General features: G+C 42.3%; 1 protein-coding gene across 1 annotated transcript; it reads left to right on the top strand.

The window, feature by feature from the left end:
* The first annotated feature begins 421 nt into the window (after positions 1-421).
* Positions 422-15,269, top strand: rgs14b (regulator of G protein signaling 14b). The gene is made up of 19 exons (XM_084010073.1): positions 422-560; positions 2,451-2,472; positions 2,652-2,803; positions 2,935-3,027; positions 3,521-3,664; positions 3,768-3,938; positions 4,022-4,103; positions 4,210-4,310; positions 4,680-4,898; positions 5,153-5,229; positions 5,540-5,666; positions 5,917-5,998; positions 6,763-6,812; positions 7,699-7,795; positions 8,464-10,348; positions 14,040-14,157; positions 14,238-14,315; positions 14,403-14,456; positions 14,916-15,269. The coding sequence occupies exons 1-15, from the start codon at positions 513-515 to the stop codon at positions 8,715-8,717; spliced, it is 1,719 nt and encodes a 572-aa protein (XP_083866199.1). The 5' UTR covers positions 422-512; the 3' UTR covers positions 8,718-10,348; positions 14,040-14,157; positions 14,238-14,315; positions 14,403-14,456; positions 14,916-15,269.
* The last annotated feature ends 96 nt before the right edge of the window (positions 15,270-15,365 follow it).

Consider the following 15,365-nt stretch of genomic DNA (forward strand, 5'->3'; position numbering starts at 1 on the left):
TTATCCTATTAAAATAAGTGAATATCAGGAGGAGGTACTGTGTGTTGTATTTTAAATATCTAAATCTCTACGACTGCTAAATAAAAGGAAACCTCACTATGACTAAATATGCTGTAAATAACATCTCAGATCCAGTGCTGTAGCATTAAAATTGCTTTCTGTATTATATAGCAGTGTCAAAATGCATAATACACAGACTCCTACACACAAAAAAACAGAGGGTGTGTGTGTGTCTTGTTTGCGTTCCTATGTCATAGTGTTTCTCAAGACGCAGGCTGAGAACAGTTTGATCATAGCAGCCATACTTCCTCTTTTGTGGTTTGTTGCTATGGCAAGACTTCCCTTCCAGGCAGGAAGTGACAGGAAGACCCAAGTGATGAGTTTATGTGTGTGTGTGCGTGTGTGTGTTTGAAAACTGTGCATCATGTTTGGGTGGAGCACTCTACTGTATCCCCTTGACAGTGTGCACATCGCATAGAGACTTCGGCTTGTAGTCTTGTGTCTGAGCCACCATGGCGAAGAACTGCAATAAAACTCTAGGGATTCCTGCTGGCCACATGGTGAGTTAACTTGGCAAGACTCTTGTTCGCTTTGGTTTGGTTCTGCAGCTGTTCTTTTGGAGCCTGTGGTTTGTAGATGCATATGCCAGAGGAGGCTTTATCAGCCCTTAAAGTAGAGGAATTTGAAGGAGTATGATATGAGAAATAAATTTGAGTTCAACCCAGTCATTATTAACTTTTTCAGCCTGCTGAAAAAGCGCAAACTGTTGACTCGACATTCAGGTCAGAATAGCTGTCGAGTAAGATAGAGCAGTTTCTTGTGTTGGCTTGTCGTGTCTGTCTAAAACTACTTTTTTTTTTAGAAGTGCCAGAACCAAACGGGCTGTGTGGCCAACAGTTGGTTGCTACTGAAAACAGCCCGGGCCTGCTTGAGTCAGAAGCGGAAACCAAGCCATGCCCATTTGCCAGTTTGTCATGTGTAGGCTGAGCTGGCTTCAGTCGAGTCGGTGTGAAACCATTACTTGTCTTGAATCGGTTCATTTCCGCAAAAGGTGTGAAAGTGTGTTTATGACGATGTAATTCACAGGAGCAGTGCGCTTTGCATTTTGTGTGCTTGCCAATGTTTCTACAACTGGTGCTTCGTCAGACTCTTGCCTCACTGTTTGGCGGCATATCTCGTCTCTCCTTCAAAGGGTTTACAGATAATCCTAAGCCTTAGATATTTCTTTTTCGCAATATATGAGACCTTGCAAAAACAAGACAAGGCGTTTATTTTCATTCGTAGAAAACTGTGGATGAAAAGCGTGTTGGCTTCTCCTGTGAAGTGTATTCGTAGGCATCGATGTGTCATGTTTTCGGAGTCAGAGTTAGAGCAGTGGAGCAAAATGTAAAGAGGTGGAGCCACAGCGGAGCTCACACCTGCAGAAACTACCGGCCCATATCAACCTTATATGGGCAAAGTTTATCAAGAGCTGTTGCCTTTTGAGCCGTTATGAAGCACAGAATCTCACACACTTTTGCTTTGCATGAACTGAAATTCACACGCATACAGTGTATCTTCTTACTGGCAATTTGTTTACGGAAAAATATTGGGTACTATTTTTTTGATCATCTATTTCTACAAAGGAGGTGGGCCTTGTCCGTGTGCTTAATACTTACTTGACAAACATGACATGCACCTTTCTGTATGACTAGTTTCCCCTATCATGTTTGATGTGGGTTATTTCATAAATTAGTGCAAGATACGCTGGACTTCCTATGAAAACTGCGACCTGAGCTTACCTAAAGAGTTGACATTTTAAGACATTTCACAAAACCAAGCCAGACTTCAAATGATCAGACCAATGATTCAAGTCTGGTTTCTGTGAACGCCACAGAAAGGCCTCCAGGTTAAAACCCAGGACCGCCAATGTGCCACCCTTTAAATAATATCGCTGTAACTTGATTGTTGAGCAGGAACGGTAAAATAACTTACAAGATGTGAATTTTTTTGGCTTCTAAAAGCTGAATGAGAGCCATTGTTACCAGTGTCACAACCACTTCCTGTGAAAGCTTGACTGATTGCACTACATTGTTACATAGAGAGAGAGAGATGTTGTTCACATTTCACTTCCTAAATGTATGCCTCTTGGTGTGTGTATGTGTCTAGTTTCTATAATAACATTTTGAGTATGCTGTGCTACTTGCATTGTAAAGTTGTAACTGTAATATTTAAATGTGCAGAAAATTCCAACATTTTTGTGATTAAACACTGAGATTTCCATTTGATTTCCACATCTTAGAGAATAGGTATGAATTTTAATACAATTCCTCTTTGATTTTCTGATTCAATCAAGGGAATATCTCAACTTCTACTATAGGGATTATCCTAAAAGTCCGTGACGGCCTCAGACTCGGATAATTTGTTTTAGCATAGTTCACTACCTTATCTTTCTGTCTCTCTATTCACAGAGCCAGGCAGTGTCAGACGGAGGTAAGCATGCACAACAAACACGCACGCTAACAGCCTCGACCATCGTGCATTTCTTCCGAACTGAAACATGTCTGTGCACGACGGAAGAAAATATCTGATTCAGTCTCATTCTTGGTCATTCTTCTTTCTTTTTTTTTTGCGCTGATAAATGGGTGTGTTTCTGTCTGGTTGTGTTGTAGAGTTGAACATGTCTGCACGGGGCTGTGGCGGCAGCAGCTGCAGCCTTCCAGGGACTCCAGGTGGAGAGGCCGGCCCAGCCAACAGTGTGCTGGGCTGGGCCGTCTCATTTGAGAAGCTGTTGGAGGACCCCTTTGGAGTCCGCCAATTTACGGTGAGACGCACTCAACGCTCAAGCCTTGCGATTTTCGGTTCAGGAATAACTCAAGTATCGATGTTTTCTGGCAACCTATCATGAGACGTGCCATATGTGTTCGTACACATCGTATGTGTCTTTCTCCACAGGCTTTTTTGATGTCGGAGGTGAGTGCGGAGAACATTTTATTCTGGCAAGCTTGTGAGAAATTCAGGAAAATCCCAGCCAACTCCTTGCACGAGGTATGATGACACTCTCTGCATGGCGAACCCTCTTACCTGTCAATGCGATTCATAGTGCTGCTGTTGTGTGTTTACCCTGGATGAGTGCCCTTTTTTATAGTTTTTTTTAAATACCCTTCATCAGAACTTTCCTGGAAGTCATTCTTGTACTTCTACAGATGTTGAATGTTCACAGTGAGTTGCTATGTTGCTTTAACTGTGTTTTTATAGCAGTCAGCAGGGGCAAAGTTTCCTCTGCTTTGTAATTGCTTTGAATATGTTATATTTAGTTCTTTAAGTAACATTAATCAACACTTTACGTAGCTGTTAACCTCAATGTCGGATTAAGCTGTTTGAGATGTTTTTGTTCATACTAAAGGAAACTGGTTCCGTGTGTCATTGAGGTTTGTGTCTAATCTTGTTAAAAGGATGTCTCATCAGCTCGGACACAATTAGTTTAGTTGATATCTAATTTTCAAGAGATTGCAGTCTGATGGAGCTGTTGTGTTCCCAGCTGAAAATGGCATGTCGCTCCATCTACAACACATACCTGTCTGACAGCGCTCCCTACTCGGTCAACATCGACGACACAGCCAAGACAGAGGAGAAGGACCTGGAGCAGCCCACACCTGACATGTTTAACAAGGCTCAAGCGCAGGTCTGTTTGGAGTCCACTCTCCCATTTTAACTCATTAACATTAGTGATTAATTGTTGGTGCCTCTGCTGACGTGTGTGTGCAACTGTCCCTGCTTTGTGTCAGATATTTAAACTGATGAAGATGGACAGTTACAGGCGCTTCGTGCGCTCTCCCCTCTACCAAAGCTGCACTTTGGCGAGTGTAGACAGTAAAATGCCTCAGCTTTCTGCAGCGCTGTTCCACGTGGGATCCTGGGAGGATGTGGCCACCAGAAGCCCCTTATGTGACAAGAAGGTAGTGGACTGAGGAAGGGGGGGAAATATGTGATTACTTTAATTTTGCTGTGGCGGCATCACTATCATCACTGTCTCAAACAGCATAAGAAGTCGGACTCCAGCAGCTTGCAAGGTGACAAGACTTTCCCAGAGAAACAGCAACAGAAAAGAGGATCCTGGGGAGGTTGTGGCAGATCTTATGCTTCTAAGTTATGCCTTGATGTACATCCTGTGACTTTTATCTCACAATGTCTCCATTTGTTCTTTTCCTCCATCATTAATAATAATAGATGCATCCAAAATCCATGGTTCAGTCTCGCCGAAAGCTTCCCATTTGTCGGTCATGTCCAGCAGCAGTGTGGAGCTCGGCTCCCTCTACAGGCAGATAGAGGTCAGTGCTTTGATGACAAAAAGGGTGTTATTGATTGAGTGAGTGAAAACAAACATTTCTTCCCAAAAAATGGAACTGTTTACTTTGACAAACTCTAAAAGTCTACAGTTTAATCCAAAACATGATCCACACAACACGGTTGGAAACTTTGCAGGTCCACGCTGCCGTAGCTTTTACTAACGGACTCAAAGTGTACTTTAAGTGACAAGAGTCTGCATGCATTTCTTGTTCTAACACAATTAAAACATAATTGTACAATCAAAGTAGAAACGGATGAGTAAATAATAAAGCTCTTGCAACTTCTTTTTTTTTGCAGAATATTTTTCACTCTTAACCCAACTTTTTGTTTCTTCTCCATCTGTGACGTAGAACGGTAGATCGAGTCCCCGGTCTCCAGAGCAGGGTGGTGGAGGTGGGGGTCGGATAGGGATGGAGGGTGGCTACTGCTGTGTCTACTTACCCGATGGCAGTGCCTCCCTGGCCCCCACGCGTAACGGCCAACCCATCAAAGACATGCTGGCTAGCTTGTGTGAGAAGAGAGGCTTTCCCCTGAAAGATGTCATCATATATCTTCATGGCAAGGACAAGGTGAGGGCTTGGCTGCTCCGTCTGCAGCACCAACCACCACGGCTTTAAACCAAGTAGCTGTTCAAAGATATCAACTATACCACACTGCAAAGTTGCAACAGGCGGTATGAGAAACATGACTACCCTCTTCCTGTTATAACATCCTCTAAACCTCTCACTCCCTCTTTAAATGTCTTTAACTTTGTGAAATGATCCCCTGTTGATGCAGACGACTCTGATCGTCACAGATCTGATGCACCTTTTTCTCCCTGCAGCAACCCTTATCGCTGGACCAGGACTGCACCGTACTGAGAGATCAACAGGTTTCTCTGGAGCTCAGGGTGATGTTTGCGTGAGTGTCACTTCCTTTTTTTCCTTTGCTATCTTTGTCACCCTTATGAGGCTTTCACACCCAGTGTCCACTACAGGATGCCACTTCTCACCATATTAGAGGGAAGTCCTTCTGTTAACAGCAGACATAGATTAGTCATCATTTGCAATGAATACATTATCAAATGTCCAAATTTAATCAAATACTGCTCAGATATCATTTGGTGGCAGATTAGTGGCTTTGTACGATGATGCCATGCTGCTGTCCCGCTGCATTTACTGTTTGTGTACTGCATTAGAGAGGTTATCGTTATACACGTGTGTGTTTTCAGGCTGGAGATTGCCTTCACTGGTAAAACTGTGGGGATTATGGTGAAGTCCAGTAAGACGCTCCAGGAAGCTCTCTCTTCTGTGCTGCAGAAACACAACCTCAAGCAGCAAGAGGCCCTGGTCACCATGGTGAGTGTGTGTATGAATGAGACCATATGTCGTAGCCAGCACTTGAGCAGTTCCTTGATTTGTAACTTTTTATTTCAAACTGTAATGGGTTGCACGATTGTGTTAGTGGAGTAAGTGACGAGGGTGACACCATCTGTGTCATGCATTAATGTGTGTTTTCCGTAATGAATCAAGACTTGTTTTCGGTCTCTTCTTCATTGATTGTGTGTCACCATCAGTCCGTCATGCCTTGTTTCCTTGTTAATTTAAGGTTGGAAGCGACGAGCCTGTGAACATGACCGGCAATGTGTTCAGACTGGCCAATAAGATGCTACGGCTCGACAAAACCAAAGGTTAATACACTTGACCTTTTTTTTTAATGGGAACCAGAGAGACTCATGTTTACATCGTTGAATAATAACTACACTGCTCCCAGAAAAAGCACAAGCAGCCACAGGATGAAAAGAGACCTGCTTGGCTGAGTAAATGAAATGAATTCAATCAAATTAGAAAAAGGCACATTCTGGCCCTCCGGCCACTGTTGTGGTAATGTGGGCGATATATTGGTGATGCTTTGTGTGTTCTCTTCTGCTGCCTGAACTTTGGAGGAGTCTTCTTATTCACGTAATTGTTATGGGTCTTCTTGGCGCTCTCTTTCTCTGAGCTGGTGGTAAGGAGAAAATCTTTTCACTATCCACTTATGTGTGCAGGGTTTTTCTGCATCGCTCTTGTTGCTTTTTTTCCTACTCAGAATTCTTTGTGCGTCTCTCTTTGTGTCTTCATTCTCTTCTGTGGGGTTGAAATGTCTTAGTCCATTTGGTTTGTTGAGTGCTGTGCCACTCTGAGTTCACTCACCCCTTTTCCCAACTGCTAATAGACCAGAGCTAACTTCACTTTGGATCAGCGCTCCCCACCTCAGCCCCAGTCGATGCATTTAGGGCAATGAATTAGATTAGACTGGTTGTATCCCAGTAGGACCAGTTTCATTCTGGTCTAGAATATAAAATTTGGCTTATGTTGGTTTGAAACGCAGTGGAGCACCATCAGCATTCCACAGTTTTCTAATTGAAGTGGAAGCGTGTTGGAAACTGAATTATATCTGCTTGTTTTTTAATAGGAAGAGATCAGACCAACATTTCCAGAGGCAGTGGTTCTGCTGCTGCACAGGTGAGACGATGTTGTTTGTACAATACTGACAAAGTCATACATACAAGGCAAGCTTCTGAGACACTCTGTAACTATTTATAAGAATATAATGAAGAGTATGAAATGGGTAGCTCAAATCAGGCAATCTGATTGGTTCATAGCTGTGACATAGAACCCATATAGCACTGCGTCAGTATCACTCTGCATCTGATAAAAGACTATTACGTTGTCATGCTTGCTGTCACGGTTGCTTAAGACAGGGTCACGTACACGGAATCACTCCAGCCAACACTGAACAGGTTAGAGTTGGCTGCTGAACCCCATGGATGTATAAAGAGAACTTATTAAAAGTTATTAAAGTTGAAAAAAAAGTTTGAATTCCTAGAATAAAAATTCAGATAAAACCTGGAAGTTGTAATTCCACAGTTTGGCCACTATGTTAAATTTGCTTCAGAGCCCGGCACTCTTTCTGGGGCTCGCTACACCCCTTACAAAATGGAAATATTTTGAGGTTAGCTTCTGGATTGAGCCGTGCCCATCTCCAGGTAAACAAATGGCCTGTTGTGTGCTATTGTTAGTTATCATTTGAATACCACAGCCTATGCTTGAACAAGGGAGTGAATTTAGACAACAACCCTAGTGACAACCTTCATTGTATTCTTATCTAAATGACAACCACAAACATTTCTTTTATCTATTGTTTAGAAATAACTTATTTTGCCTGTTGCATGGGTAATATTTAATATCTATGGGATGAAACACACTGATAGCAGACAGTAATGATGAATGTTGATGGTTCTTATTCCTTGTGTGATGTCTAGAATGTGTCTCCAATGTTAATAGGATTTAAACACCTGTGAAACTTTATTTCATACACTGATAACACTGTAATGTATTTTGGTCCCAGGCAGGAGCAGTGAGTGCAGGTGGGGTGGAGGCCCGATCATTGCAAACAGACAGAACCAAGTCTCAGCCCAAGTCCAGTAAAAACCGTGAAATGGAGGGTAGGACATTTCTGCACTATCTAGTAGGATTGGGCGACATGGCAATATTTACTGTAAGATGATGGATATTTGACAAATGTCAGAGAGAGATCCCCAACATTTGGAATCTATAGAAAGATAACATTTAAAGACGAGGTGGGACATAAAGGAACAGCGTTTTTTCTGTTAGTGACAGCGATCTGACCATACGGTACCTTTTTTAAAGGGTTTTTCAATCATATCACAATCTTTCTTAGCAGATGGAAATATAAACAAATAGAATTGCACATCCATTGACTAGATTGTTCTATCAGCTGCTGTTTTTAAGGTCAATAATCAACTTTAAAGTTCCTCAATTGAATTTCTAGAAAATAAACAATGTTTAATTAATTTATACATTCATATTGCAATATAAAAATGTATATACCATGATAAAACATTTAACCCAAATGCCCACTTCTATAATCCTGGCCCGAGATTTGACAAATTCATATTATTTTATACCATTGATATATAACATTTAGAGATGATTGATGAATTGCATATTTCTAAAACCTATTTATCAAAAAGTTGTCTTGCTCAAAACTATAAAATGTAAATAAATAGCTTTTAGGCAGATTAAAAATAGCACAGTGTTATTTATTTATTTGAAATAAGTGTTAGCATGGTATTTTGTGTGTGTGTGTCAGGGTTTCTGGACATGCTGACGAGGGCTCAGTGCAGGGTTGATGACCAGCGAGGCCTTTTGACCAAAGAGCAGCTGGAGATCCCTCTGTTCCTGAAGCTGGCCTCAGTCGCCATACAGGACCCAATGCCAGATGAACCCAGTACCAGCTCCTCCTCCGCAGACTCCAAAGAGACGTCAAGCTCGGCTGCAGCAGCGGAGAAAACCGCAGCCTCTGCTGAACCTAAAGCCAAAGACGTAAGGGAAACACAAGTTTGAAAGACTATCGTGTGTGTTTGTGTGTAGGATGGACAGAAACTACAACAAACATTTCACAACATCCTGAGACCAATCAAAAGACGGTGAAAAATGGTCAAGCACTTTTTATAATTGTTTACAAATAAGCTCTGAGACAGCAGTGTGCTGACACCTCTTACTGGTAAATTGGCCTTTTGAGGCAATATTTAAAGAAGAAAGATCATGGCAAGCATCCATAGTATCATTACAAAACACTAAACATGTTAATGGGAAGAATATTTGCTATGAATTGCTTCACGTACCCAAAAATGTTTTGAAAAGAAGTTTCACCCTGAAGCCAATGCATTTCCTTTAGTGTTCCCGGATCCAAATGCTGTGCGGTTATTTTCTCCCAATATCACATTGCAGTAATGGTTTTCTTTGAACTCTAAGCAAAAACATGTTTCTGCACAGGACTGTCCAGAAGGGGAGTTTTGAAGTGTATTGCACAATTGTTTTGTTTTCCCTCCTATATTTGAAATAAGATTATTGAATATTTTTAATGAGTTGAGTTTTAATATTTTAAATAACTAATTACTAATTTTCTTTTGTGCTTACTTGCTATTGTTAAATGTGTGTGTACTTGCAGTTTTGTTTGCTGTGATGGCACTTTGAGAAGCCCTGGTCCAGTCCTGTTTTCCTGTCACCTCAGACTATATCTCAGGGTCCAGATCATGAATTATGTGATATTACAGGGAATTAATCAGATCACGTGATCAAATATCTCACAGGGTGTTTCCAGAGAATTAAAGTGTTTATGATGAAATGGGTTTCTTTCTGTCTGTTTCTGTTGTTTGGGAAAGCAGTCAGGTTTTTTGATGAATCACTTAGGTCAGTTCCTGCCTTGACAAATGCTACGTGATTTGGTTGTATATGTGCTGCAGCCAGACCCCACTGCTCCAGCGGTCTGTCTGCATGACTCATGCAGTGTAAACAGGTCGGAGTTGGAACTCCTTTTGATCACATTGTGGCGTATCCTGCTAGAAACGCCCCCTCTAAATGCTCTAATGATGTCCTTTTGATGGCACATTTTTTTTTTTGCACGGTGACATCAGATCATTGCGGCGCTGTGATTGGCTCTTTGTGAAGGCAATAACTAGCCTCATCCATCTACGACTTGTTGCTGGAAGGTGTTTTCTAGTTGACGAGCCTGGGGGAACTGATACGGGGTGCATTTGGCTATTATATGCGTTACAAAACAAGTGAGTCACAGATGGATGATGTCAGCAGCGTGCATATGTCGGAGTACGTGGCCGTATGGGGTTGGGAAGCATCTCATTTGCCCACCTTGATGTGATTGTCTTTGAAGTAATTAACCTGATTAACAGTGTAAGAAGACAATAACGTGCAGTATGATACCTGTCAACAGCTTCCACCTGCCAGGCTGGAGACATTAGCATACATGATTGGTACACCTGGTGGTTTTTGTGTGTGTGTGTGTGTGTGTGTGTGTGTGTGTGCGCGTGTGTCCATGCATGAGTGGTGCGTCGGCGTCGGAGCTGAATGGGCAGGAGGGGTGTGCTCTCACAGACACCATAGCAGCAGTGAGATGAAGAGTGCCATCTACTCCACTGCACGTCTGTACTGAGAGGAGAAAGAAGGGAGAAAAGGAGGTGAGTGTCTGAATTTCCCCCAGCCTTTTGACTAATCTTTTTTTTTGTTGGGGTGGTGGTGATCGCTGTGCTTGTACAGTCAGTAGATGTGTCTGCCTGCCCTTTCTCTGTCACTCCCATCACTCTTTCTCTCCTCCTGTCTGTCATTTCTTTGCTTGATTATATGCCTTATGCTGTCTTGAGATAAACCACTCTGTCCCCTAATTCTTAGGAAAGCTCACGTTTTGGGACGATGCTTTCTGGCGTCTCCGTTTCTGTCATTGGTTTGTAATCTGCATTGGAATGGATAACAAGCAGATTGTGAATATCTGGGAAGTGTTTATTTTCCTAACTCAATCGTCTGCTAATGGGAGCTCTGAATGTTGCTCACTGTGCCGTTGAGAGTTCTGCAGAGGAATACACAAGTGGTGCAAAACAAAACCCATCCATCAGATAAATGCTTGCACATTACTGGTGCACTGAGAGATTCTGCTCAGCCAGTGAAGGACGGGCTCTGTGCTCAGTGTGTTAAAAATGAAACCCATAATGGATTCACTAGCAGTGACTCAGTTATCATGTCAGATACACATGGTCAAGCTGTGATTCAGCCTGGGAACAGCTGTGTTGGTCGACTGCTGACTTAATTCATCCAGTTTAGGATGTGTGTGTGTGAGTGCGCGCGTGTGTGTGAGTGTGTGTGTGTGCGTCACACCTGAGTGTGGCTCAACAGACAGCCCATCATCATCAATTACAGGACATAATGTCCTTGCCACTGTGAGCCGTCTTAATGTGCTCTCTGCTGCAGGTGCAGCTACTGGCCACATGCCCACCTTGGTGCTCTAACCTCCGCCGCGTGCATGCATGTGCTATAACGGGCGCGTGTGAACTTCTGTGATTTAGCATGTTCAACAGCGAGGGTATTTTCTTCCCGTCGTTGCTGGATGAATGAATGAACACCGGTTGGAGACTATCAGAAGTGATTGTCTTAGGCAGACAGTCAGTGATTTGGGCTTGACCTTTTGAAAAAAGACAACAGGAGTGATGATGTAGATGCAACTTGACTGTGCTGGTCTCTTTGATATCTTTGACCCAACATTCCCCCTGCAAAGAGAAATATTTGCCACGTAATAATGGATGAGCATTTTGGTTTTTATTATTTTCTTTTTGATGTGTCACCTTGGCTGTCGTTAGCTTGCTCATGTGGATTAATTGATGGAGAAGTGTTTCTCAGAGCCACAGGGCTTTTCTACCTCGGCTACAAAGGAGATGCACTTCAGTCTAGCCAATGGGCGCCTTCATCCACTTTTGGCCTCGACTACAAAGAAGGGATTCCTCGCGCGACCGAAGATTGGACAGACAGTGACAGAGTGAGGCAAGCAGGCAAATCATTCTCATTTAGGTCATTTCCTTCAGTGAGCTGGTCCGAGGGAGCACTCAGGACTCGCTGAATGCGTGTCCCGCCCTCAAGACTGAGATTATCCTCCTCTATTACTCGCTGCAGCCTAATGCACATTTTAGAGTAAGTGCATGGAGTAAAACCGTCAAGCATACCCTTGAGTGAGCCAACTGAACTGACATCCATGTGCATAACAGGCCTGATGTATGAAAGGAGCTGGGGAGACGCCACTGGGTCGCTCATGAGCAGGTAGGCCTCGTTGAACACCACATACATTACAGTCCACGTGGGACGTTCTAATGGGCAGCCCTGTAGCATCAACTCTGACGTCAGACGTCACAGTGGGAGAGTGAGCTCCTGTCGATCGACTCCCGTTCATTCTTCATGAGACGTGGGCTGAATGCTTCCTGCAGAGCAGCAGGCTCAACTAAAGATCACCGGCACGTCTTTGTCAATGCAGTCACATCAGGAAGGGATGTTCTCTTGTGTTTTATTCTATCTGTGCTCTGTGGACGCTCTTGTCTTTCCCAGCCAGACCTCGGGAGAGTCGTCAGGAAGACATAATTTCATCATGAGAAACATAATGCACAGATTTACTAGTTTATTAATCAGCTTGGTGATGAACACACAACTCTGGGTTGGTTTATTTTACCTGCAGGATTTCCACTGTTTTCTCTCTGTGCACCACTCAGGGTGTTTCAAAGAAAGCTGACCGAACATGATTTTTTTTCCCTCTCCTTTTTATGTACTAGTTATGTAGTCATGAATATTGAAGTTTCTCTCCCTCAGGCCAAATCAGTGTCTTCTGAGTCGGAAGCGCCGCTAAATTCTCCGGTCACACAAATACTATGGCCTACACTGAAGATCTCTAAACTCGCTGACTATCATGAAGCCAGGGAGGAGGAGACAACTCTGAAAGTTGAATGTGACACATATATACAAGTTTTGGGGAAACATAATATAATCATAATGTTGAGGTCTGCATGAGGACAAGGGCCTTTTACTGGGTGTTTCTGGAGCGTTCAGCAACATCTCTTTGTGCTCATCTTTTTGTCCGTTTGATCTTTAGAATACTTGATACATTTTACCGCTTCATTTGTTTATTTTTATTTATTTACCATTGAACGTGAATAAGAATCATAATTTAAGTTTCAACCTTCATGTAAATGTGCCAGCTAGCTAGGTAGCTCATTTATTCTTTTACTTTAAATGAAATGCTACAGCAAGCACTACTGTGCCGCACAATACAACACAATACAATAAAATACATTTAAAAAAATGAGTGTGTAACAGCAGTTTGTAGTATGATTACTTGTGATTGTCAGTGAGGTCTAAAAAAGCCTCACATATCTTACCTTGTTGTCTCCACTGTGTAAAGGCCTCAGCAGGATAGGAAATCAGTATCACTCTGACATGCCAGGAAGTATTTTGATTGATCTGATCTAAGCGGTCAGATGTCAGACACAAACACACTTTGACAGACAGCACTGAAGATCGTTGATGTATAAAAATCTGTCTCGAGCAAATGGACCCGGACCTGAAGGAGTTTTGTCCGCAGCCACCAGGGCTCCTGACACCAGCTGTGGATCTGGCTGTGACTGTTGGCTGGTAATCGTTGTGGCCTTTGAGTTGAGCAGAAATCATTGTTTTGTCCTACATGACTCCAACTTTGTGAGGTTGATTGTATATTTCTGGCTCTACCCCCTTTTCAAATGGGATTCTCCTTCCCTTTGTTTATACATGAAGGTTCTTCTGCATCTCTGGTTATTTGGTTTATCTCACTTTTAACTATTTTGATATTTTAAATAATTAATTTAGAAATGTACCCTGTTTCCTCAGCATCTAAAACGTAATGGTTGGCAGACTGTGGACCCTTTATTTAGTTACCCACAGTTACAAAAATCTTTATTTGATGAGGAAACAGGATAAGAAGCATTTTAGCATCTGTTTCACAACAAAAACACAAACTATGTAAACAGGTTGTTTTTCCTTTCTGGCATTACAAATAACAATGAGAGGCAATAATGGGAGCAGTGCTGCGTTAGGATTTTAATACCAAACTCCAAGGGAAAGCCGTTGAGTAAAATTACCCAACATAAGAGTCGGATCAGTGCTGGGTCGCCATCTAGTGAAAGGAGGCTATAATTGCATTTTTGTCTGTTTGCATGTAGTCTCTCATAGGCTTAGGCTGGTGCTCATCTGACCCCTCATGATGTAAAGATCAGCGTTGTTCATATTTAAATGAAAAATAAAAATCACTAACTACCAGTAAAATATCTTGCAACTGTATGACATGCCTTCCTCCTTTCTCTCCAGTTGCTCAACCAGCAGGATTCCAAAGGAAAGTATCTTCTGATCCTGAACCGAGATCCGTGCTGACCTTCTCCTGAGGATAAACATCTGCAAGTCAGCCATGGAACAGAAGGTGAATGAGGTATGTGAAAGCCTAAGAGACAAGTATACATGTTTGATTCTGGTCCCGTCTGATCTGATCCCCCTCCCCTGTGTGTCTAGTGTCCCACTACCACCTCTCCTCAGAAGCACATGAAGAACCGGTCCAAATCCACAGAGGAGATGCAACACTCGAGGAAGGTTAGTAGCAATCTGACATTCATTCCTCGTTAGTGATTCGTCCCGTACTCATTCTTTACAGATGAATGCTTGTGTCTCTCCTTACAGGCCTTTTCCTCACAGAAATCCCTCCCAGGCAGACCAGAGCTGGAGAAAGTGAAGGTGAGTTGTGTACATGTTTGTTTTCAACAGAAGCAATCGGATTAATTCAGATTCCTTAAATAAAAGTACTAATGAAAATCCTCCACTACAAGTAAAAGTACTCATTGTGCAGTAAAATGTTCCCTGTCAGTGTTTCCCTGATGTAGAAGTTGAAGGTGCTTTCAACTTTGTGGCGATGCACTTTCCATTTTCTTAACACAAAGAGGAACAGTTTATAACAAGCATTCAAAATTACCATATTTGGAGACGTATGGTTTGTACCGGACAGGAAGGGGATGAAAAACTTTGATCTCTGAAGTAGATAAACCTGTCAAATTTAGTAGAAGCATAAAGTACCTTGAATTTTTACTTAAGTACAATACGTGAGTAAATGTACTTAGTTACATACCACCACTGTATTTCAAGAGGGAAAGAACGCTGTTATGCATTTGTCTCTCTGTTACAAACATGTCTTTTCAGGAGTGTCCCGACGGCTCCGACACGCCGTCGTCCTCCACCGAGGAGCTGAAGTGATACACGGACGGACAGTTGAGTTGACATCAAACGACGAGATCATCATAAACACAACATACATACAAATGTACATATGTACACATGGAAACATACAAAGTATTATGTAAGATATTTGTGAACTAGATTATAGACAACAAGATGATTGGTTGAAGCAAACAGATGGAAAATCAAACACACAAAAACTCGCTCACACTGAAACAATCGCCTGTTAACACCCGTGATGATGCTGTTTTGTTGTACTCTGAGTGTTGTATTCATACCACACAAAATGTGTATTGACAATAAAGTGACCGTTGACTGGATCTGTCTGTCTGAGGTTCAAAATGCACTCTTTTATAAAAGTAAAACCATTACGTGGTTTAAACTAAGTTGAACAGGAAGTTCCACAAGCAAATC

The sequence above is a fragment of the Eutrigla gurnardus genome (genome assembly GCF_963514095.1).
Source record: "Eutrigla gurnardus genome assembly, chromosome: 5".
NCBI classification, from domain to species: Eukaryota; Metazoa; Chordata; class Actinopteri; order Perciformes; family Triglidae; genus Eutrigla; species Eutrigla gurnardus.

Coding starts and splice junctions, on each gene's coding strand:
- rgs14b (XM_084010073.1), top strand. CDS start 513: ATGGCGAAGAACTGCAATAAAACTCTAGGGATTCCTGCTGGCCACATG. Junction 3,939..4,021: donor GCCCCTTATGTGACAAGAAG/GTAGTGGACTGA, acceptor TGTCTCAAACAG/CATAAGAAGTCGGACTCCAG. Junction 7,796..8,463: donor TAAAAACCGTGAAATGGAGG/GTAGGACATTTC, acceptor TGTGTGTGTCAG/GGTTTCTGGACATGCTGACG.